At 36.4% G+C, this 25,309-nt stretch overlaps 1 protein-coding gene across 6 annotated transcripts in view; it reads left to right on the top strand.

The window, feature by feature from the left end:
* AKAP11 (A-kinase anchoring protein 11) overlaps window positions 1–23,299 on the top strand; it is a 49,728-nt gene extending 26,429 nt beyond the window's left edge. For 5 of the 6 annotated variants that reach the window (XM_017850202.1, XM_017850199.1, XM_017850201.1 and 2 more), the window contains 8 exons: window positions 755–889; window positions 2,235–2,499; window positions 3,524–8,021; window positions 12,551–12,706; window positions 16,383–16,466; window positions 17,251–17,297; window positions 20,825–20,985; window positions 22,357–23,299. In XM_017850202.1, coding sequence (XP_017705691.1) covers window positions 755–889; window positions 2,235–2,499; window positions 3,524–8,021; window positions 12,551–12,706; window positions 16,383–16,466; window positions 17,251–17,297; window positions 20,825–20,985; window positions 22,357–22,497 — 5,487 coding nt within the window. In that variant the 3' untranslated portion in view covers window positions 22,498–23,299. The remainder of the gene's footprint in view (window positions 1–754; window positions 890–2,234; window positions 2,500–3,523; window positions 8,022–12,550; window positions 12,707–16,382; window positions 16,467–17,250; window positions 17,298–20,824; window positions 20,986–22,356) is intronic. The other variant, XM_017850204.1, reaches the window with a different exon arrangement.
* The last annotated feature ends 2,010 nt before the right edge of the window (window positions 23,300–25,309 follow it).

Raw genomic sequence — 25,309 nt, 5'->3', positions numbered from 1 at the left:
TACAATACCTTGGAGAGGAAAGACAAAAACGGATTATATTGTACAGGGTTAAAAACAAGTTTTTAGGATGTACATTCTCTAGCCAAAAATTTTGTATGAAAAAAATTTCATAAAGTTAAGTAAGACCTATACGTTGACATTACTAAAAACTATTAAATGCTTAATTGCCATGGATGTGTTAGGTACCCTGTAAAATTTTTTATAGCTTGATATCAATACATTTTAAAGGCTACAGGGATAGCCAGTATTTAATAATTTTAGTATATTTTGGCCGGGTGCGATGGCTCATGCCTGTAATCCCAGCACTTTGGGAGGCCGAGGTGGGCGGGTCACAAGGTCAGGAGATCGAGACCATCCTGGCTAACACAGTGAAACCCCATCTCTACTAAAAATACAAAAAGTTAGCCGGGTGTGGTGGCAGGCGCCCTGTAGCCCCAGCTAGTTGGGAGGCTGAGGCAGGTGAATGGCGTGAACCTGGGAGGTGGAGGTTGCAGTGAGCCGAGATCACGCCACTGCACTCCAGCCTGGGAAACAGAGCGAGACTCTGTCTCAAAAAATATATATATATAATAATAATTTTAGTATGTTTTATTTTGAATTTTGAAAATTATCTGTGAATAATAAACTATAGATGTTAACTGTTATGAACCAGGAAATTTCCTAGCCAGTAGACCTTACAGTTTTTGGATAGGGTCCACCTTATAGGAATCTTAACAACTGTACAGTGTTATTTATTGTTATTATTTTAAATTAGGATTTAGCTGCAGTTTCTTTGGAACTTCCAGATCTTCTGAATTCACTTCACTTCTGCAGTCTAAATGAAAATGAAATTATTTGTATGAAGAATATAAATAAACCATCAGATATAAGCAGTGATCCTCTAAATCAGGTAACTTTTGTAGATAATTTCTAATGAGATTTTAGGGCAAATTTTACTATATTTGATAAAGATGATTAAATTTTAAATGCTTGGATGACTTTTTTTTTTTAAAATGGTATCTCAAGGAAATACGATTCATAAGAAATCTAACTTATGAAGCATTGACATCCCTGAAGGATACAATAATTTTGATCATATCTTACATTTTTCAACTGCGAAGTTCCGTAGATGGTATGCAAGTACATGTTATTTTTTTCTGAAAATTTATTATTTCCGGATTTCTTGAATTACTTGTACCTTTGTATAAGCTATAGTGACTTTTCCCTATTATGGCCAATTTCAAATTTATACAAATGTTATGCTATATGCTTTAGAGAATGTACTTAAGTTCATTTTCTGGTTTAAAAAATTCCATGTAAAGTGGACATCTGATGTGTTCTTTATAAATAAAAATGTTACCATTTCTTATAGGTGGTTAGTTTTATAATATTCAGCATTTAGTTCTTTACCAAGTATGATTTTGTTGATAATGCATCAGAGAAAATGCTTTGCATTCTAAGAGATAAGACATATACAATTGAACCAGAAGGTTTAAAATTTGGATTACTTACTTTAGTTTTAAAAAAATTGCTGTGTTCTTTATAAGGTCTGCCAATAAAACTAGAACTGCTTGCCTCATTTCCTTAATTATGTTCTTTATTCATATTTACTTTGCTTTATTTGCTAGGATATAAGAAGTGATAAGCTATTATATTTGATTTCTAGTTTTTTTGAATAAATCATTTCATCAGTATTTACTTGAAAAAAATAGTATGAGGGGGAAAAGCTGGTGACTTGTATTTTTAAAGCTATAAACATTGTAAGTTGTAATACTAGGGAAATTTAAATAAAAGGAGTGGACTTTTAACAATTGTGATAGGAAGGAAGATGGCATCATACTTGAAACTACAGGAAAATGGGATTAAAAATAAAAGAAAATAGAACTTGGTTGCTGCCCCCAAATTTATAATACAGTTAGTGAGATAGGTGAATGATTAAGGAAAATCACAGGAATGTACAGTAATACAGGAAAACATAATTGCTCAAAGGAATGGATAGATAGTAAGTTGTATAACATTTCAGGAGACTAGGTAGAATTTGAATACCTGGATAAAAGAAGATGGGAGAAAAGACTGGAAAGTGAAAAATGTAGAAAAAGAACAAAGATATAAACATTATAAAACCAAGGAGCTTTTCAGGATGCATGAATTTCTTGTTTGTTTTTCCTCTGAGATTGTCTTACATCTATGCTTTACTTCATGATGTTTTGTATTTGAAATTAAAATTGTTTTTATTATCTTTTATCTTTCCCAAGAGTCATCCTTCTGGAATGCTTTGTGTCATGAGAGTGTCACCTACATCACCAAAACTTAGGATTGATTTTATCTTTAGTCTCCTAAGTAAATATGCTACTGGTATAAGGTACACCTTGGATACATTCTTGCATCAGAAGCACCAACTTGAGACCACTGATGAAGATGATGATGATACTAACCAGTCCGTGTCATCCATAGAGGATGACTTTGTCACTGCTTTTGAGCACTTAGAAGAGGAAGAGACTTCAAAGCCATATAATGATGGTTTGTTTTCATTAGACTTTTCCTAAAATAGGGAATTAAAGTTTTTCAGTTCTGAAAATTTTAAGGCAGACTTGTTCAATTGAAATTTATGTTGAGATTTGATTCAATTTAAACCTTTTAACTTTTTTTCTGATTACCTGAGGAAATTCCTTATGATTTTTAAGTTCACTGTAATCTGGTTTTCAGTTTTGCTTATTTCAGGTTTTATTTAGTTGGTGCTGTTCACGCACTGATTACATCAAGTGTCTGGAACATTCGTAGGTTCAAATTTTGGAAGTTAGCTGGGAGTCTCCACAGTAATTTTTCTAACATGTGTGACAGCATGCAGAACATCCCACAGACCAGGTATCCCTAGACATAGAGTAAACTGAAATTAGTGTATAAAAAGTATATTTACTTTCTTTTTTTTTTTTTTTTTTTTTTTGAGAAGGGGTCTCCCTCTTTCACCCAGGCTGGAGTGCAGTGGCCAGATCTCAGCTCACTGCAAACTCCGCCTCCCGGGTTTACGCCATTCTCCTGCCTCAGCCTCCCGAGTAGCTGGGACTGTATATTTACTTTCATATGTTACTTGGGTGAATCTTTCTGTTAAACAATATAGTTTAGAAACACATAAATATTATATGTTTAAAGTCAGTTGGCCAGGTGCGGTGGCTCAAGCCTGTAATCCCAGCACTTTGGGAGGCCGAGACGGGCGGATCACGAGGTCGGAGATCGAGACCATCCTGGCTAACACCGTGAAACCCCGTCTCTACTAAAAAATACAAAAAACTAGCCGGGCGAGGTGGCAGGCGCCTGTAGTCCCAGCTACTCAGGAGGCTGAGGCAGGAGAATGACGTGAACCCGGGAGGCAGAGCTTGCAGTGAGCTGAGATCCGGCCACTGCACTCCAGCCTGGGCGACAGAGCAAGACTCCGTCTCAAAAAATAAATAAATAAATAAATAAAGTCAGTTTATTCCATGGATTTAAATTAATTTCCAAAAAGTTTTTTCAAGAATAATGGCACCATTTCATTCTTTTCCTATAGGAATGAACATTACTGCACTAAGGAACCAGTGTGATGCTGCTTCCCAGACAGTTACTGGTCATCATTTAGAAACCCATGATTTAAAGATTCTCATTAGCTCTGGACAGCAGAAGTCATTGGCTAAACCCTCAACTTCCTCAGTGAATGTCCTGGGACCTAAAGAACTACCTTCTGTGAAAACGTCAGTCACAACATCCATTTCAGAGCCTTGGACCCAAAGGAGTTTCTATAGGTCATCTAATGCTTCAGATAAAGATAGCGATTTACAGAAAACATTTTTTTCGTCTTCTCCTGCCTACTCATCTGAATCAGAATGTTCAAGTCCAAGTCCTGTTATTTTCTTGGATGAAGAGGGATATCAAAAAAGCTTAAAAGCAAAACTTGAGCTGCCTAAAATTCCTGTAATGAAAGATGATGTAGAGGATTCAGACTCAGAAGTAAGTGAATTTTTTGATAGTTTTGATCAGTTTGATGAACTAGAACAAACTTTAGAGACTTGCCTGTTTAACAAAGATCCTGTCATAGGGAAGTCATCGCAGAAGAAAGGGCACAAACATGGAAAATCATGTATGAATCCTCAAAAATTCAAGTTTGATCGTCCAGCTCTCCCAGCTAATGTTAGAAAGCCAACTCCTCGTAAACCGGAATCTCCATATGGTAACCTGTGTGATGCTCCGGATTCTCCTCGCCCAGTGAAGGCCTCGGGGGAAGATAGTGGTTTATTTAGTCCTATTCGATCCTCTGCTTTTAGTCCTCTTGGAGGCTGTACTCCAGCTGAATGTTTTTGCCAAACAGATATTGGTGGAGATAGGATTCATGAAAATCTTGATTCTATTTATTACACCTATGAAGATTATGCAAATAACGTATCATGTGAAGTACTAGGCTCAGTTCTTCATACCCAGCACACTGATGCCCTATCAAATATTATCAGTATTAAACATGGAGAAAATAAAACTATAACTTTTAAGCATGGAAACCTTGATCAAAAAAATAAATCTAAAAATAAATCCTTAATGATTAAAGATAGCATTCAAAAATTTGCAGCAGATCTTGTGGAAAAAAGTTTTGGCAGTGCGTTTAAAGACTTACAGAAAGGAGTCTCTTCATGTACCAATGCGTTGTGCCACTTAGCCGTCAAATTGACATCATCTGTTTTTCAGATGGCATTTAATGAGCTGAGAAGGCAGCGTGCATTTTCACTAAAAGAACGTGCCATTAGTGGCCTGGCTAACTTTTTGGTGAGTGAAGCTTTATCAAATGCCTTAAAAGATTTACAGTATGTAAAGAAGCAGATATTCACAAACACGGTTGCTAGGTTTGCTGCAGATCTTGCTGAAGAGCTTGTTTTTGAAGGCATCATGGAAGTGTGTCAGTTTTCGTATCCTCAAACGCCTGCATCTCCACAGTGTGGATCATTTGACTTTGAAGACAAAGTAGTGAAGTCATATGCAAAAGATTTGTCTGAATCTGTGATACAGGAAGCGTTCATTGAGCTATCACAAGTTGATGTGACCTTTACAACAAAGGCAGCAGTTAGTGTCTCTACGGATAATATCAAGTATGTGAGTGCAGAAAGTGTAGTGCCATCGACACAGGCTGTCACGTTTTCCTCTTCTTTTCACAATCAAGCAATTATGGTGACAAAACCAGTGCAGGAATATAAAAAGGAATACACAGTGCAGCAGGCCTTGTTTTGTACTTCTGGAATTGTTACTTCTATACCAGTGCCCTTGGCAGGAAGTGCCCTTCTCCCATATCATATTTCATCTACTGCATGTCAGGCAAAGGCTCATCTGTCACCTGATGATAGTAATTCGAGTGGTAATTCTACCCAAGTGCATATTGCCACAAAAAACAGAGAAGAAAAAGCAGCTTGTCTCAGAAATATTTGTTTACCTTCAGAACACAATCCAGGTAACCAGAATGATTTTAAACCAACTAATGATGATCTTGAAATGCAGAGTTCCTCAAAATTACCAAGTGATCCTGCAATTATTAGCAACTTTTCTGCAGCAATGGTGCATACGATAGTAAATGAAACTTTAGAGTCAGTGACATCATTGGAAGTTACAAAAATGGTTGATGAACGTACAGATTATTTAACTAAATCAATAAAGGGGAAAACCCCTCCATTTTCCCACTGTGGTCAGGCAATGCTGCAGTGCAGTGAAGCTAGTAGCAATAAGGACATGTTTGCTGACCAGTTATCTAAATCTATTATTAAACATTCCATAGATAAGAGCAAATCAGTGATCCTAAATATAGATAAAAATGCAGTATACGAGGAAAGCTTGCCTGTTTCTGGAGAAGAATCACAGTTGACACCAGAAAAGTCACCCAAATTTACTGGCTCTCACAATCACTTAACTCACTGCTCACTTTCAGCTGGAAAGGATTGTGTTCCAGAATGTAAAGTTTCTATGGTTCATGGATCCTCCCTAGAGACACTGCCATCTTGTCCAGCTGTGACAGGTCAGAGATCTGACTTGAAGGAACCTGCTAAGGATCAACCACTGAAAAAGCGTAACTTGAATAATACATCACTTGAGTCCTTGTCTTTTGGACAGGAAAACCCCTTTCCTCATTCACATACTTTCTCATCTACAGCACTTACCTGTGTAGATGGCTTGCATGTGGAAGATAAACAGAAAGTCAGAGACAGAAATGTAATACCTGATACTCCTCCATCAACTCCTCTAGTACCATCCCAGGCCAGTTCTGAATGGGATATCAAGAAATTAACAAAAAAGCTCAAAGGAGAATTAGCCAAAGAGTTTGCACCTGCTACACCTCCTTCTACTCCACACAACTCATCTGTTGGTAGTTTGTCTGAGAATGAACAAAATACTATAGAAAAAGAAGAGTTCATGTTGAAACTCATGCGATCTCTTTCTGAAGAAGTTGAGAGTAGTGAAAATGGAGAGCTCCCTGAAGTGGATGTGAAGTCAGAGCACTCAGGGAAGAAGGTTCAGTTTGCAGAAGCATTAGCTACACACATCCTTTCTCTTGCAACTGAGATGGCAGCTTCCCATTTAGATAATAAAATAATTCAAGAACCCAAGGTTAAAAACCCTTGCTTAAATATGCAAAGTCAAAGAAGTGTGTCACCTACTTTCTTAAACCCCTCAGATGAAAATTTGAAAACATTGTGCAGTTTTGCAGGTGATCTGGCAGCAGAAGTCATTACAGAAGCTGAGAAAATAGCAAAAGTTCGAAGTTGTATGCTTTTCAAGCAAAAGAAGAACAGTTGTTATGCTGATGGTGACCAAGATTATAAAGTAGAAGACAAGTTGGATATAGAGGCTGTAGCGCACCCAAGAGAAGTGGATCCGTTTATTCTTTCATTACCACCAAGTTCTTGTATGTCAGGTCTGACGTATAAGTATCCCAGCTGTGAAAGTGTGACAGACGAATATGCAGGTCATATTATTCAGATACTAAAACAAGAAGGTGGTAATACTGAGTTGATAATGGATCAGTATGCTAATAGACTTGCCTATCGATCTGTTAAATCAGGATTACAGGAAGCAGCTAAGACAACCAAAGTGCAGTGCAATTCAAGAATGTTCCCTGTGCCAAGTTCACAAGTGAAAACAAATGAACTGTTAATGTTTTCAAATAAAGAGCACCACCAAGAAGCAGACAAAAAAAGACAAAGTAAAAGAAATGAAGATTACTTTTGTAAAAATCAAACTTGCGAAAGGACCCTGGATCCGTATAGAAATGAGTGTTCTGAACTGTATAGTTTTTCAGCCTCTTTCGTTCACAGCATAACAAAAGATGCTAAAGAAGAGCTGACAGCCTCTCTAGTTGGCCTACCAAAATCCTTAACAGATTCTTGCTTGTTTGAAAAATCCGGATGTGAAGGAGATAAAGAGAGTCATGTTAAACCAGAATTGCCTAAGTCTCTTCAGCCTTCCTCACAAAGTCACAGGTTTTACCACAGCACTGGCAGTTTAAATGGATATGGTTGTGGAGACAATATTGTTCAAGCTGTAGAACAGTATGCCAAAAAAGTAGTGGATGACACTCTAGAGCTAACTCTAGGATCTGCAGTGTTACGAGTGTCTGAGACCACAAAATCAGCAGACAGGGTCACTTATGCAGAAAAGTTGTCGCCTCTTACAGGTCAAGCTTGCAGATATTGTGACCTTAAAGAACTCCACAATTGCACTGGAAATTCATCTCAGAACTTTTTCAGACAGGGTTCTCTCGCCAGTAGTAAGCCAGCTTCTAATCCAAAATTTAGCAGCCACTATCAGAAATCTAGGATTTTTCATCTCAATGTCCCTCAGATTCATGTTAATCTTGATAAGAAGGCAGTGCTTGCTGAGAAGATAGTTGCTGAAGCCATTGAAAAAGCTGAGCGAGAGGTGAGCAGTGTCAGCATGGCAGCCGACAGTGGGATCGGACAGGAGGGTGCCAGCTTTGCTGAAAGCCTTGCCACAGAAATCATGACAGCAGCTGTCACAAATGTTGGGCATGCTGTTAGCAGGTAAGTTTCACATTTCTTTTGCTTGTTAACGATAAATGAACAAGTTAAATGTGATCCTATATGTCTTAGGTCCTGTTCATAAAGGAATGATTATTTTTAACCCTACATAAACAAAAATTTTTCCTATTGCATTTATGTATTGTTTCATATTCTACACATGACTTTTATATATTTTGGTCCCCTGATCCCTTTTGAGGGAAGGTGTTACCCGTTTACAGGGCTGGAAAATGAGAGTTGGAGAAAATAATCACTTTATCCAAGTTCATAGAGCTATGAAGTAGGTAAAGTTGAATTAAATAGCTAGAGAATTTTATATAGTAGTCCCCCCTTATTCTCAATTTTGCTTTCCTCAATCTGAAAATATTAAATGGAAAATTCCAGAAGTAAACGATTCATAAGTTTTAAGTTGCATGTTCTGAGTAGCATGATGAAATCTCACGCCGTCTCGGGATGTGAATGACCCCTTTGTCCAGTTTATCCACACTGCATGTGCTGTTCACCTGTTAGTCACTTAGAAGGTATCTCAGTTATCAGATCCACAAACCTGGTATGTACAGGGCTTGATGCTATCTGCAGTTTCAGACATCCACTGGGTATCTTAGATCATATCCCCCAGGGATAAGGGGGGACTATCCTATAGTAAATGTAGAATATTACCATATTAATTTACTATTGTGAGATTAAATTTTTTACACCTTTCTTCATTCACAAGGGTAAGTTTTCTTATAAAGACCATGGTTTAATCAAACTGCTCTGAGGAAGAAAGCGAAAATTGTTTACATACTTACACCATTTCTCTTGATTAGTTCACAATCTAAGGGGACAGTTCTTTCTGGTAGTCCTACGGTGTCCTGTTTTTCAGTAGTTATCTCTTGTGCTCAGTGATTCTTTTTTTTTTTTTTTTTTTTTGAGATGGAGTCTCACACTTGTTGCCCAGGCTGGAGTACAGTGGCACAATCTCAGCTCACTGCAACCTTTGCCTCCCAGGTTCAAGCGATTCTTGTGCCTCAGCCTCCCTAGTAGCTGAGATTACAGTCACCCACCACCACGCCCAGCTCATTTTTGTATTTTTAGTAGAGACAGGGTTTCACCAAGTTGGACAGGCTGGTCTCAAACTCCTGACTTCAGGTGATCTGCCCACTTCAGCTTCCCAAAGTGCTGGGATCACAGGCATGAGCCACTGTTTCCAGCCATGCTCAGTGATTCTTTAATAACAACTTACAATTTTTCACTTTAAACATTCTTTGTCCTAGAGAAGATATCAGGACCAACTTGTGTTATTAGTTGATAGGATGATATTTGTAAGTCCTGCTGGAAAGAGAAAATGCTTTAAGTTGAGGTGGAATTTAATTGAGTCACATGATATTCCAGATTTTTGAGTAGCTTCTGTCAAAGCCATGACATGGTCTGCCTCTTTTCTTATCCATCTGAAAACAGGGAGATACAGCTTGGTCAGGATTCTTGAATCCAGTTGCTTCATAGCATCTACTTGAGATGAGAGATGCTGTAGGTTTCTGGTGAACTAGGAGAGGTCTCTGTTTGCCCTGATCAGGCAGCGTTCTTTCTACTAGACCAGGGGTTGGCAAACTACAGTCTGTGGGCCAAATGTGGCCTACTGGTGGTTTTTGTATGGATTGCAAGCTACGAACAGATTTCATGGTTTTTTTTTTAATGGTTGAAAAAAAATCAAATGATATTTTGTGACCTGGAAATTATATGAAATTCAAATTTCAGTATTTATAAATAAAGTTTTATTGGGACACAACCATGCTCATTCAATTACATATTTCTGTGGCTGCCTTTGGGCTATAATGGCAGAGTTGAGTAGTTGGGACAGAGGCTGTATGACCAGCAGTACCTATGTATTTCCTATCTGGCCTGTATTAGTTCATTTTCACACTGCTATAAAGATACTACCTGAGACTGAGTAATTTATAAACAAAGGATGTTTAATTGACTCACAGTTCTGCATGACTGGGAAAACGTCGGGAGACTTACAGTCATGGCACAAGGCAAAGGGGAAGCAAGTACCTTCTTCACAAGGCAGCAGGAGAGAGAGGGGGGAGCTGCCAGACACATAAAACCATCAGCTCTCATGAGAATTCCCTCACTGTCATGACAACAGCATGGAGGAGGCTGCCCTCATGATCCAGTCACCTCCCACCAGGTCCCTCCCTGGGGGTTACAATTTGAGATGTGATTTGGGTGGGGACACAGAGCCAAACCATATCATGCCCCTTATAGAAAACAATTGTGAACCTCTGTCCTAGATCCACATTTTCTTGTTCACTACATACCAGTTCCTAGTATGATGATAAACATAATAAATGGTTAATAAATATTCTCATGAGTAGGTAATAAGGCCTTTTAACAATTGAAATAATTTTCCTCTTACAGGTTGCTTCAGGCTATTTTACTTTTTACTCCTCAGTCCAGTCCTGTCTGCCCTATGGCCCCATCCCCCTTTCCTCCCAGCCTCACGGGAGGAAAAGAGACTGTCCTCTGAAGTTTTTCAGACATCACTCTCAGGGGCTAGCAAATGCCTTTCTCATTGGTTTTCTCAGTAATTTCCACTTTTCCTTCTTAGAATTGGGTGAGTAGATAGCCCCTAAAGTTCTTCCTTGTAAGCTAGTGCTGCCCACTTTCAGCTTTTTATTAAGGCTGGAGTAATTCTTCTGCTTCTCTCCTTCATAATTGTGCTAGGGTTTTGCAAGTACTGACTAAGGGAAGTTGACTCTAGTGTGTAGAGTTTACTGTTTAACATTTTTTATTTATAAAGTTAAATCTGTCTTTCAAGCTTGAAAAGAGATTCATTCAGATGAATTATTCTTTAAGGATATTATTTGGGTTTTTTCACTTGATGTCCCTTTTTTGTTTGATTCATGAACATGACCATAAATATTTCACAAACTCTAATGGAGAAGTGGCATGTGAATGCAAGTGAGAAATTATGTGATAGTACTTTTTTATTTTTGTTTGTTGTTTGTAGAGATGAGATCTCACTGTTGCTCAGGCTGATCTTGAACTCCTGAGCTCAAGAGTCATCCCGCCCTAGCTTCCCAAAGTGCTGAGTTTACAAGTATGAGCCACGTACCTGGCTGGTAGTGCATTTTTAGCCAACAAAACAATTATATTCTGAGCTATCATTCCAAGCCAGAATAACCTCACGGTCATTAAAAACTCTGCTCTGGAACTCATCCTTTGGGTCATTTCAGCCAAAAACCATGAGAATGTGGCACATACTAGGAATAGTATTCAAAAAAACCAAAGTAGTAATCTATTACGGTTCAGAACTATAATGTGCCTATGCTTGGAATGCTCGGTATCATTCTGTATCTTACAAAATTAGAATAGCTGAAAAAATGGGGGGCAATTCAGGGGCTATTCTGGGGATAGCACTGCGATACGAAAGTAAGTAAAACAGGCAAAAATCTACATTCTCTTGGTGCTTATGTTATAGTGGAATAAGATAATAGGTAAGTAAAATATATAGTATGACACATAGTGGTAAGTGCTTTGGGGGAAAAATAAAGCAAGGTAGGGAGTTAGAGAGTGCTGGTGGTGACAGTGGCGGTGGCCGTTAGGGCTGGTGTACAGTTTTGAATAGGTAGCAGGGGAAGCAATACCGGCAAAGTAATATTTGAGCCAAAAACCAAAGGTGAAGTGAGAATAAGTCATGGAGTCACAGAGAACAGATTTCCAGGCATAGGGGTGGGACTGTGAATGTTTGGGAAACAACAGAGAGGCTTGTGTTGCTGAAGTGGGAGGAGTGGACCAGGGAGAATAGTAGGAGTTCAGATGGATGTTATAAGAGGGGACAGGCAGTATGTTTTAAGGATTTGGGCTCTTACTTGGATTGGTGGGAAGCCATCGGAAGGCTTTGATCAGAAGAGTGACGTTTTTTCTTTTTATGAAAACATCACTTTGGACTACTTTGTTGAACATAAAATGTAGTGGGGCAATTAAAATAGTTGAGCAGTGAATGGACTTTCTTGTGGTGATGGAATAAAAGTATAAATGCCTCTTACTGAGAAAAATGAAAGGGGTTATGATCTGTACTCAAAATCTTGGAGAGATTTGATTAGTTTGAATACAGGTTTGATTGACAATACTAGAATTTCTTGAACTACTTTTTTGTTCTTAAAGCTAGAAAGAGACTCCTTTAATATAAATAAAAGTATTGTTTTACAAAGCAGATGATAAACTTAGGAACTTGTACTCCCCGTAGTATCTCAGTTGAAAAATGAACTGCTTTAAATAGAATTTAGAGAAGTAATGCCCTAGGGATAAATCCACTGGAGATTAACTAAGTTATGGCTGTTGGTGGGTACCTCAGTTAACTTTGAAATTAATACTCTATCCTACAGTCTCTTTATTGGCACTCAAATAAAGGATTACATGAGCCACTGGTCTGACTCTGAATACCATTTCTTGTTTTTATCATCTTTATCATCAAATTGATAGTCTTGTAAGTTCAGAATCTGGGATGCTTTCAATTTGATTTTTTTTTCTTTTTTTCTTCTTTTTAGTTCAAAAGAAATAGAAGACTTTCAGTCAGCTGAGTCTGTCGGTAGCCAGCAGATGAACCTCAGTATTGGTGATGACAGCACTGGTAGCTGGTCTAATTTAAGTTTTGAAGATGAACACCAAGATGAAAGCAGCAGTTTTCATCATCTCAGTGAAAGGTAAGTACACTTTTGCATATAATTGTGTAATTTAGGTCCTCAGATCTCAGAAGTGAGCTATAAATTTACATTATTATTTTAAAATTCTAAATTTGAAAATATGCTATTACTTTCAACATGTATTTTATTATTCACAATGTATTTCTAATTGTTTTTAATACTTATTTAATACAGTAAGTAGCCCAGCTAATTTTATTTGGGTGTGCCAATAGTTGATTTGAAAATATTGCATACATTTAATTTATTCGTTTTAAGCTTCTCCCGAACTTTTATGAACTTCTGAGGAAAATATTTTTTTTCACTTTAAAAGCGTCCTTTTTTTTTTTAAAGAACAAGAAAAGGACAGTTATCTGTAAAAGGCATCAAAATAACCCTGTAATTTTCCTGATATTAGTTGAAATAGTATCTTTTTGGTGGGGCGAGAGTCCTTACTTGTCCTGCTGTTAGGAACAAAATGACCTGGAACACTTATACTTGAATGATTGAAAATACATAAGTCAAAGCCATTATAAAAATATGATTTTGTGTAGCACAAGGCACTTACCTCATATATAACTTTTCTTAGTTAACTTTGTTCATAACAGGGGTGTTTGAAATGTTTTGTTAATTATGAGACAGTTGTTTCTTATAGTCTTAACCTCTACCTAAAGGCCTTTCTGACCTATACAATTCTATAACTCTTTATCCACATTAACTGATAACTGGAAATAATAGATACCATTTGTAGCGGAGTCTTGAGGGAGGAAAGGGTTTTCAGCATACTGCTAGTTTCAGGCATGTGTGGAAAGGACCTGTGAACCATCAGTTGAACTTAGCCCCTGGAAATGGCAAACTAGGTGCGGGAGGGAAGGCGACTCTTGGAAGAGGGAATGAGGTAGCATAAGGAAAGGAAATGGCTTTTCACCTGATAGAACACTTAATCTTGGAGAATTTTGTTTGATGCTTGGATTAACCTGGAAATATTAATATTTTGTAAAATATATTTCATAGTTTATTATGGTACTATATACACCACCAATATTTCTTAAAATCTAAGTCCAAAAAGATAGTGTTTAAAACTAGTAGAAGCAAGTGGGGGCAATGTCACAAATCACGATTTGGCCATTTTCCATAACTTTATCTAGAAAAGGCGACTAACATTTAGTTTCTTCTCTCATTTTGAGAAACACAGGCTTCTAGGATTTCAGTGGGATTGACAGTGTTGTCTAGGAAGTCCTGGCGTTAAAATGGGAGACTGAGGTGTGGGTAGAGGCTAGCAGCATTAAGAGGACTTGTAGTCAGTTGAACAACTCTGTGTTGAATGTTATCTAATTTGATGAGAAAAAAGGAATCATCTTACCAGTTTCTGTCCTTAGTTCTCCTCCTTTGCATTATTTATTAATGATGTGGAATACCTATTTGTGGGTGATTCAACACAGGCTGAAAAAAGAATCCCATGAACAGAACAAAGGTTAAAAAGACCAAATCAGGCTGAGGTTAAAATAATTATGTTTAACATGGATAAATGCATTTAGGCTCAGAAAATTAATGATTAATATTTGAACTTAAATGGGGAGCAAACCTGGCTTAATGGCATTTTGTCAGAAAAAGACCTGTGTTTCCACTGACCACAGTTGTAATGTGACTTAATGTAATGCCGCATGGCATTAAGGTTCTGGCACAGAGAAAAAGATCACAGGGCTCATCCAGGATTGGTGGTATGCTTGTTGCATATACAGTTTCCAGGGTCTCACCTCCAGAGATGAAGATGTATGAAGTCAGTGGAGGGTCCTGAGAATCTGCATGCTTGATAAGCAGGTACTGGACCACTGCAGTACTTATACCACTGGCTGGAGTACTCCTGTGCTAGACATAGGAAATATGAAAAGACATAAAAGAAAATGATGGAAGCAGGGTAGTGTTTCAAGAGTGAAGCAGGAAAACTCTTTAGTGAAGAAATTAAGTTTTTTTAATGTTGGGTTAATATAGGGTGATCATACTTCCCACTTAGGATAGTTTGGCTTACTTCTGTTCTGTTGTAATTATTAATGGTGAGGCCTTTCATTTAAAAAAGTGTCCTGGTTAGATGAAAAATGTATACAGTCATCTAGTTAGAAGTGGCATTTTATGAAGAATGACTTCAAATACCCATTTGGAGGCACAAAGAGGGAGGAGGGATAAGGTTAGAGAGAATTTGAATTTTGGTCTTTACTTCGTTTAGCTGTTTTGTTTTAATATTTATGTAATAGGTAGGTGATGGATTTTTATTATTAAGTGGAAGAATCATTATGATGGGTAAAATTTTATATATTTTTTCTTTGCTATAATCTTTCTATTAATAGAAATAAATAGAGTGTTTGAGATGACTAATTTTCTTTTTCTCCTTGGCTCACAGCTGTCTGTCCATTCTTTATTTGTATATTTTCTTATTTTTAGTTTATCTGACAATGAACTACATGGGTTTGAACAGTTTTATAATAGAGCTATATTTGTTTGAACATATGTTAAAAAGACCCTGCTCAGTTTTCATTTTTACTCTCTAATACATATGATTTGTGACAGTTTGATGATGTTAGAGTGAATATAACTATGCAAATTATTTGAGATTGCTTGGAAGTTTTTTAGAACTTGAAGTAATCACCTTTCTTTGGTAACCATATCAGCATTTACTGATGTACATGAAATGATTTTATGTTTACTTTTTTAGAACCAAAATTTTGGTTTGTATAAATATTACTTTTTATAATTGCCTAGCCTAATATTGGGAAAAATAGCTGCTTATCACTGCCAACTAATGTGCTTACTAATGTTTAATAATTAGAAATGATTAGAATTTTAAATTGCATGCCGAGGGTTTTAATCTGAAAATTTGAATTTTATTTTATTTCTGAACATGGTTGCTTTTTTTAAAAATTGCTTTGCTGCAGTTTTAAAAAATAGTTGCTTTCTTCTTCAGTTGATTAGGTAGTATAAGACGTTATCTGTATGTGGTATTTGTGACTGACCAACTAGACAAGTGTAATGCTTGATTAAGTCTTGGCTATTCTAGCTGTATTCTGAAGAAAATGTTTGTTATTTGCCACCTACTTGGAGGTGAATTATACATACTGAATTATACATAATATATGAAATGAAGATCATTGACATAATAGTATTTTAAAATCTGAAACATGTTTTGCCCAAATAGTTAGAAAAGGTCTGTTTGGGACTATGTCTTAGAGCCTTCCGTCCCATCTCCCCCGACATCCCCTCACCCAAACCTGTCACTGCTTTGCACTATCTAAAGACCTGAGAGAATGTTAACCTGTTTTTTTTTTTAACTTTATCCAAATTGAAAGGTATTGGTATTTCACAAATTAGAGTTCAAGATTGGTCTTAAGACATTAACTTTCCTGTGAAACTTATTAATTCATGCATTCATTTGCTGTCCTAAAAGCCATTCTGTTAATCTGTAAAATACAAGTTTAGATAATTTTCATGATCTATTGAGAAGAAGAAAAAACTCCCGAATCTCTGAACTTGTCAGGCCCCGTTTAGAGTAGCAGTGATGGTCTCTCTCCACTCTGGATGTTCCCTTTCATTGTGACAGCTTCAGAACATCTGCAGTTATCAAGGACAGAAGCTGTTCCAAGGAAAACAAAGGTCTTTTCTACTATTCATTTTCTAGTTCAGCTCTGTTCTTTTCTTCCTCTGGCAGTAATGGTAACAGCAGTAGCTGGAGCAGTCTTGGTTTAGAAGGAGATTTGTATGAGGACAATTTATCCTTTCCAACATCAGACAGGTTGGTCCAGTCTAGAAACTTAAAAACTGATGAGTCTGTCACCACTAATGCATGATGTCATTTTCTTCAAAGAATGTGGGTTACAGTGCCAGTATATATCAACCTGCTTTTCTCCTGTATTTTGACATGATTCTGCTTGATGAATTCACATCTAATGAAAAAATTCAACTATGCTAAGATATGACTGACATCTAATTGCAAAATGTGTCACTGTTATGCATGTGTTGCTCTGCTTGCTATTTTTCATTCTACCAATTATTTCATTCAACCAATTATTTCATTCAAAAGAGCTTGCTTCCTACAGGATTTCTGTTGGGTTTTTTTGTTATGTTTTATTTTTGTATGTGATTTTATTTTATGTATAAGAAAAGTATAGGTAAAAAGTGTTTTTACTGTATTAAAAAAATACATAAATTGCATCAGCTAAACCATTAACAAATTATTCCTGGCATTTTGTGAGATTCAAATGCTACATTAAATTAGTAAACTATTTCAACTTTAAATGATTTTAAATTGAATAATATTATGAAATTACATAGCACTTATATATATCATGGTAAGGTAGGATTTCTTGGTTTTGATAACTTTAGGGATCATTTGCAATTCAGATTTTAACATGAAATGATGTGAGAAGCAAAGCTTCCTTTTTTAATTGTCATTTCTCCCGTTTCTAAATGTCATATGTCATATTGTAACATTCATTACCACATTTTTAAAAATTTGTTTTGATACCATTATTAATTAAAGTTTTTTTTGTAACTGCTTCTGCTATTTTATTCATAAGTGATGGACCAGATGATAAAGATGAAGAGCATGAGGATGAAGTAGAAGGTAATTTGATTTGTTTTTCAAATTGTTGGCATGTCTTTTGTATAAGGTTTCCTAGAAGAGTCTTTATGCATTTTTGTCAGATAGGCTCTGGGTTATTTGTGTAAAACATTATAAATCAGGGTATTTTTGAACTAATTTTGTTGGTCCACTTTTAGATCCTTCGCTGAGTAGTTTTATTTGATTGCTACACTAATGAAATTGTCATTGGTATAAAGAAATACTGGGCAGGCACGGTGGCTCACGCCTATATTCCCAGCATTTTGGATGACTGAGGTGGGTGGATCACTTGAGGCCAGGAGTTCGAGACCAGCCTGGCCAACATGGTGAAACCCCATCTCTACTGAAAAAACAAAAATTAGCTGGGCATGGTGGTGGGCGCCTGTCATCCCAGCTATTCGAGAGGCTGAGGCACAGGATTCGCTTGAACCTGGGAGGCAGAGGTTCCAGTGAACCGAGAGCATGCCACTGCACTCCAGCCTGGGTGACAGAGCCAGAGACTCTGACTCAAAAAAAAAAAAAAAAAGGAATACTTGATGAGAATTATTTGATTATTTGAGATAAATTAATTACAATCTCTCCACATAATTATTTTCAAAATATAAAAGCTAAAATTCTTACTCATAAGTTATTATAACTATGGCATATTATTTTCCTTCCAAACTGGTAACTTGTAGAACTAGGGTTTCATGTCAAACTCACGTGAGTCAGTAATATTTTTACTTATCTTGTTTAAAAGATATTTCTAAGTTAATTCTTCTTCCCTCCCCCAGTTCCAGTGCTTCACTCACACATACACATATTTGAAGAAAATATTCAGATTCTTCCTTAATGAACATAGTTCCAAGTATGTCAGTACTAGATATCATTGGCCACAGAGTTTTGGACCATGGTTTGTAATCCTTAATTCATATGTTAAAATATCTGAGTTTATTCATCTGAGTGAATTTAGAAACTTTACTTTGAAGCTGAGTTTTCATTATATTCAGATGGTTGTTGAATTTTTTTCTAAAAGTCTAATTTTTTCTTAATTTTGAAAATACCAATAATGTCTTCTATAAAGTGGCACTTATAAAAGTATTTGTACTCTTTGAGATACTTGTTTTGAACTAGTGATGTTTTAAAATTGCTTCTCTAGAAGCAGGCAAACAGAAAATAGCTAAAAAGAATTTCTCAAAATTTACTTTATGACACCTGAATTTTCAATTAGTTTTAACCTTGTTTAGGGAAGTCACATCCCAATTTTTAAGCTGCAATCTTCAGACTTAAGATTATTTTTTTAGTTTTAATGTCTCTGTAAGTAGACATTCTTTATATAGGGCTTCTAGAAGTCAATTTTTCTCATCAGATACAAAGTTGAGATGGGGCAATATTTTTAGTGTTATTGATATTTGATATTGATATTCCCCACTGCAATATTTGTTTCATTCTTGTTCAATAAAAAAGTGTTGACTTTGTTTATAAAAGTTCTGTGCCTTTTCTCAAGTAACACCTGTGAACAGTTATTCCAAAGGCTATACATGGTATAAATGCATGCGGTAAGTATTCTCTAATGAACTAGCGATTGCTTAACTAGCTTTACTGAGGAATGATTAAGAAAAAAGATACAAGTTAATGTAAATATGAAATTTATTTTGAAAAATATTACTTTTGGCACTAATCAGGCTGTTAAGGATTTCTTTTGTGAGTAGGTAGAAACAGGAGATAAATTATATGTTGATATGTCATTACTGAGCTTTTGAGATTATAGGTATTTCTCATTATATAGAAAGTTACAGCCAACTTTAAATTTGTTAGAGATTGGTAAATTAGGAGATAGATTGGTCTGGATTTATAGAAAGACTCAAAATTATGGAAATCCTAAGGCAACAAACTTCTTTAAAAAAAAAAAAAATTTTGTAGTTGCAGGATGTCAGTCCCTCCCCTTTTCATTAATTGTTAGTGGCTTCTCTAAAGAGAGAGCCGTTTGAAGGTTCTTGTAGGCCAGGCAACCAGGAGTCCTGAACTGAGAAAACACCAGCAGTGTAAAGAAGCAGTGGGGTGATTTAGCTTCCAGCCCCTGAACTCCGCAGGATTGCAAAAGGCCCAGAGACCATGCCTTGTACCATGGTGTACCAAACCTATTTTGATTGAGAGTGTTTGAGAGAGGGGAGGGAAAAGACAATACATTTATTTTTAGAGAGTAATGTGGACCGAATCTTTTAAATTAAAAATTAGGGACCAACACAAATCCTGAAAATAATTAATAGTGGTCTAGAATGGCCTGCAAACTGTAGCAGAGAATCAGAGACATCTGTCAACAGTCTTTCCATTACTGGTACATATTGGCATGATGTCTGCCAGCATGCCCTGGTGCTCACCTCTTGTGTGTGTTAAGGGGTGGAGGGGTCCTGGTCTCAGCACTCCGTATTGCTCAGGTATCATTAAGCAGCAGGAATGTTAAATGCATGATACTGGCCCACAAGTCATTATTTCCATCAACAGAGATGGATCCCTCTTTGTGATGAAAACAAAAGTACCATAAAAAAAGAAAATAAATTAGAGATAATCTTGATACTTAAGAGTATACCAGAAAATTCCCTGATCCGGCTTTGGGTGTAAGTGGTTGCATATGGCATTTCCCCCCAGTTTTGTCTGAAGAATGAGTGATTAAGAGCATGGAGCTAGACTGCCTGTGTAAATGTCCTGGCTCAGCCACTTCCCCACTGGAGGACTCTGGGGCTCTCTTTGCCTCAGATCTCTCACCTGTAGAATGGATACGATAATAGTTTCTACGTCATAGAGTGGTTGTGAGGATTAAAGGAGTTTGTACATATAAAGAGCTTAGAACAATACTTAGGATGGAATATGTGCTGCACAAATGTTGCTGCTCTTCTTTGAGATTTTTTTTGTGGGGTTTTGTTTTTTGAGACAGTCTTGCTCCATTGCCCAGGCTGGAGTTCAGTGGTACAATCTCGGATCACTGCAACCCCTGCCTCCTGGGTTCCGGTGATTCTTGTGCCACAGCCTCCTGAGTACCTGGGACTACAGGCATGTGCCACCACGCCTGGCTGGATTTTGTATATTTAGTAGTGATGGGGTTTCACCATGTTGGGCAGGCTGGTCTTGAACTCTTGGCCTCAAGTGATCTGCCCACCTCGGCCTCCCAGAGTGCTGGGATTATAGGCCTGAGCCACCATGCCCAGCCTCATTTTAATTGTAATGATAGCTTTATAGTTTTATTTTCTCTGTAACCCGTTGGTCATAATTTATATCAAATTATGGTATTTATAGAACTTGAATTCATTACGTTAAAATGGTGTTTTATATTTTTGCAATCAATAAATGATCAAAGTTGTTCCTTTGTTTTACATTATTTTGCCCTTTAAAAGTTTTAGTTGAGGTTATGGTGTGGTTAGAAAAAGATGGGTGTTTTTTCACCATTCATTAGAATCCTAAGAAAGGGAAAATATTTGTATCTACTTGACAACCAGAGTATTGAGAGTTAAATTGATGAGTTTTACTTTATATTGTTTACATTTAAATATTAGGTTTGGGGCAAGATGGAAAGACACTGCTAATTACGAATATTGACATGGAGCCACGCACGGTAGACCCCCAGCTAAGGATTATTCTTCAATGGCTCATTGCCTCTGAGGCTGAAGTTGCAGAACTTTATTTTCATGACTCTGCAAATAAGGAGTTTATGCTAGTAAGTACCTACCTTATAGAGAGTTAGTATACATTTAACAGTAGATGATGTTCTTGTCATGTGGTTGGTCTAACAAGATGCCTGGTGATGGCAGAGTGGTTAAATGCTTAGACTGTAGTATCCAACAGTTTGGGTTCAGACATCAGCTCTGCCTCTTTCTAGCAGGGTAACCAGAGGCAGGTTCACCAGTCTGTCTCATTGCCCCTAACTGTACTATGCAAATGAATATAGAATCTACCTTACAGGGGTTTATGAGGATTAAATATAATGTTAAAAAAATGCTTAGTCTAATGCCTGGCATAACACTAAGCTCTCAAAGGTAGATGCTATTAATAAGCATTGTGTGTGTTCCTATGAAAAAGTTGAATTGTTCTCTGTATTTAATTGATTAATACTTGTACCTAATAATATATCTCTTTCTCTGATAATCCAATTTCATTCATATGAGAAACTGTCATAATTAAAAGTCGATAAAAGTTTAAACAAGATGCTTACTATGTGCCAAGTACCTTATTAGTCAAGATTTTCAGTTTACAGTCTTAAGGTTTTTGTTGCATAACTTTCTTTATTGGAAGTTTCCTTTTGGTGTGGTAGAAATATTCTCATTGTGGTGATGGTTGCATTCAACTTGGAGAACATACTGAAAACCATTGACTAAGACTTTGGGTGAATTGTATGTTATGTGAGTTTTATCTCAATAAAGCTGTTTTTAAAAAGGTTAAGCATATATATGTTAACACAAAATTAGTTTTTCAGAATTTAACTTACAGATCTTTCAAAACTTAAGAGCTTTTACAGAACTTAGTAGAAAAAGAAATGAACAAAGGCATGTCATGAGTGGGACAACAGGATTTATTTAAACCTGTATTTATGTATATATGTATGTATGTTGAAACATTTAACATTTTTTAACTTACAAAGCCATGTTTCCATTGAGGCTAGAGTGTGTATTCCAGAAAAATACCACACTATATGTTGTGGAAGGAAAATCCACAACTGTTTATTGAGCTTGACATTGTCTTTATTTTATGTTCTAATTGAGGGTGTGGCAGTTGTATTTAGTTAGGTGAAGAATTTCCTGTAGAAACTCAGCCTCTGCACTCCCACGCTATTTGCTTGGTGAGGTTTGTAGAGCTTTGTCTCCAGCGATCCCAAAGTGTCATTCTCTGGAGGAGATGTGTTTATATAGCGGAAGAAGGGAAAATGTTTCATTTGGGTAAAGGGGTAGCGGTTTAGAGGGGAAGACCTTGTTGTTATAATTAGGAAACTGTTTAATTGTAAACAGCAGGATTCTTAGTTTCAGCTAAAATAAAAGCTTTGTTATAAAATTGTTTTTGGTTAATGTTTGACACATCTTTCCTTCGTTCTTAGCTTTCAAAACAATTACAAGAGAAAGGATGGAAAGTGGGAGACCTCCTGCAGGCTGTGCTTCAGTACTATGAAGTGATGGAAAAAGCTTCCAGTGAGGAGAGATGCAAGTCGCTGTTTGATTGGCTCTTGGAAAATGCATAGAGCAAACCCCAAACTAGTATATTTTAGTATTTGGGGAGGGGAACAAGCCAATAAAGATGTTTAGGATAAAATTTGAATAGTGAATATTAACATTGTCAGTCAGTTGGGAGGCAAGTAAATATAGCTTTCTAAGTGCTTTGGGTTATCACTCGTTGTATATAGTTCATACTTTTGTAATCTCTGTCAAAATTCTAGCTTCATTTATTCTTCTGTACATATGTGTAGTGTGTCAAGACCCTAAGAACATGTATTTGAAGGAAGGTCTAACCATGGGGTTTTCAGGGGCATTGTCTGACCACATTCTTTTTGTATCCAAATAGTGCTGCTAGAAACTGCACTGAAGTGGCTGAGGATAGGTTCCAGTGATAGAGTTATAATTTTGCTTCTTTGCAAACAAATGGTATCTAATTAATAACTAGTCTGACATCAGAAAATAAAATTGAGGCTGATTTTTTTAAATTTCTAGTAGAGTTTTGGTCTTTCCTGTTTTTAAAATCAGTTTCATTTTCATAGTTCAGCTATTGGTAGCTTTTTGATTTCCCCAAACTAATTTCTTAGCAGAAACATTAGTATTTTAGGTTTCTATAAACACTATAAGTGATAGTTTCACCCATCCTTTCATCAGATGACATTATTTGCCAATGCTGCCAGTCATCCTGGCATGAAAGTGATGTGTGTGTGTGTGTGTAAAGGAGTACTTTAACCTTGCCAGTTTGTTCCCTCTTTTATTTTACTGTTTTCTTTTTAGAAACCCACTGTTAAGATTTTAAAAGGTGCTTTAAAATAAAACGCCTATAAAGATTGTGCAGTAAGATTTTTTATTCCTCTTTTGACAATTTTGGGTTCCCAGCTTATCTTACAAGTGAAAATTATAAAACTTGTTGAAATTTTAAAATTAATATTAATATGGAAATGCATTTAGAGAAGCCAATAGTTTTATTGTTGGATTTTGAAAAAAAACTCTCTACCAAAATATGGTTGAAAATTGGGATCCCCTACCCCCCACCATATCTACACCGTCTTGTCAAGTTCTCTGACATGATCTTTCTGGGCTCTACATTTCCTACTAGTTTGTGTCGAAACTCAAAAGTTGGCGTGAATAGAGGACCACGTGTGTTTTGCTTTTTGTCTTCTCTCCCCTCCTCTCCACTCTCGGCCTCTCCACCACTCTCTGCCCTCTCCCAACCTCACCTCCCAACCTCTCTCCCCTCCACCCCACTCTCTCACCTCCCGCTGTGTCCTGTGTATGTGTGGATGTGTGTGTATTTGGGTGTGTAAATGTTGGTTCTTCCACTACTGGATTTTGTAATCTAGGATAAATCACTTTTTGTGGGGGCTTTGATTTTGCTCCATTACATTTTCATTTTTTTCTGAGCACTGACCTGAAAGCTGCACATAATGTAGAAGACATAGCACCTGCCAAGGAATAGGGAATAAGGGCACTTACATTAATGTGAATTAGTAATTGTGAATGTAGAAATGTTTTATAGTGAAAGATTCAAATTTGCTTTTAAGAAAATGCCAAAAGCTATTTAAATAACTTAAGGTAACATTGTAGGTTTTGATTTTTCTCAATTTAAGATACAGAAATACAGCAAGCCTTAATATAAAGTTTCCTGAAGTTTTTTCAAGTGTTTTTTAAGGTGGAGAAACACAGTAATTGTATAACCAGAATTGTTTCTGCCTTTAGCTTTTCAGAACTTGAGATGTGGCTGCACTGGACTGGGTTTTTAAATGTTAGGACTAGGAATGTTTGCTCTTGTTAATTATGAATTAATTGATTATTAAGTTTAGAATGCATTTTTACAAGTATCTATCAAATTGTGTTTAGTAACTTGAGTGTATGCACAGGTTTGATCAACAGCAAAATAGAGTTCTGAATTTCTTTCAAAGTGACAATACATTATTTTGTAAAACTTTGTGTTTGAAAATGTTTACTTCTGTTTATGGTGTAATCATTCTGAGGTGAGACTTTTCTTATTCTTATTTCCTTTGCATTTTGCTAGAGCTGTGCCGAGTTCAGCATTTGCTTATTTAACCACTACATAATGACAGACCAGTTATTAGGTATTAGCATGTGTGGTAATAATAATAGTGGAACTTCACACTTACATCAATTCAGTGCAGGGGCATAGAGTAAAATATCAAATATTGGCAGACGTGAAAAGAAGTGTGAGTTAAAAATATTAAATATTGGCAAGTGCGAAAAGAAGTGTCAAACTTCCTTATATAGAGAAAAGAATTTTGAGTTTAGAGCAGTATCTTTTAATTAAGTATAGTCTAAACTTAACTTTCTTTAAAGGCACTTCGTGGTTTTTCCAAAGATGTTCTAGATCTATTTGGTTGTTCTGTAGTCAAACCGCTCTTTTGAAGACAACTCTCTTATTTTATTACAAATTGGCTTGACGTATTTCTACTGTAACATTGTAATATTGCTGTGCTGTACATTTTGGCCCTTATGAAATCTTTTTCAGAACTGTTAAAGTTTTGATGTACATTGAGCTGAATTCTCTGTTTACCAGTTTCATAACCTTCAAATGGTATGTGGAAAAAAGTGAATGAGACCTCTGATAGGGGGTTTTCAGAACCTTGTTCACACCAAAATGTGACAGTTCTTTCATGTTTTCCTAAACCAGGTTAAAATTACATGTATATTTTGGTGTTAAGGTTGATATTTAAAATATTTCTGATTTATACAAAAGGAAGGTTTCCTTTATAAATCACAGAAGAAAATAACAATATCTGTTGGATGTTTGATATAATTTAATGGCATTATAAAACCTTTAAGAGGACTCATGGTGAATATATGTGA

This window comes from Rhinopithecus bieti, unplaced genomic scaffold, assembly GCF_001698545.2.
Source record: "Rhinopithecus bieti isolate Rb0 unplaced genomic scaffold, ASM169854v2 scaffold_32955, whole genome shotgun sequence".
Classification (NCBI taxonomy): domain Eukaryota; kingdom Metazoa; phylum Chordata; class Mammalia; order Primates; family Cercopithecidae; genus Rhinopithecus; species Rhinopithecus bieti.
This window is presented reverse-complemented; position numbering and strand designations above follow the sequence as displayed.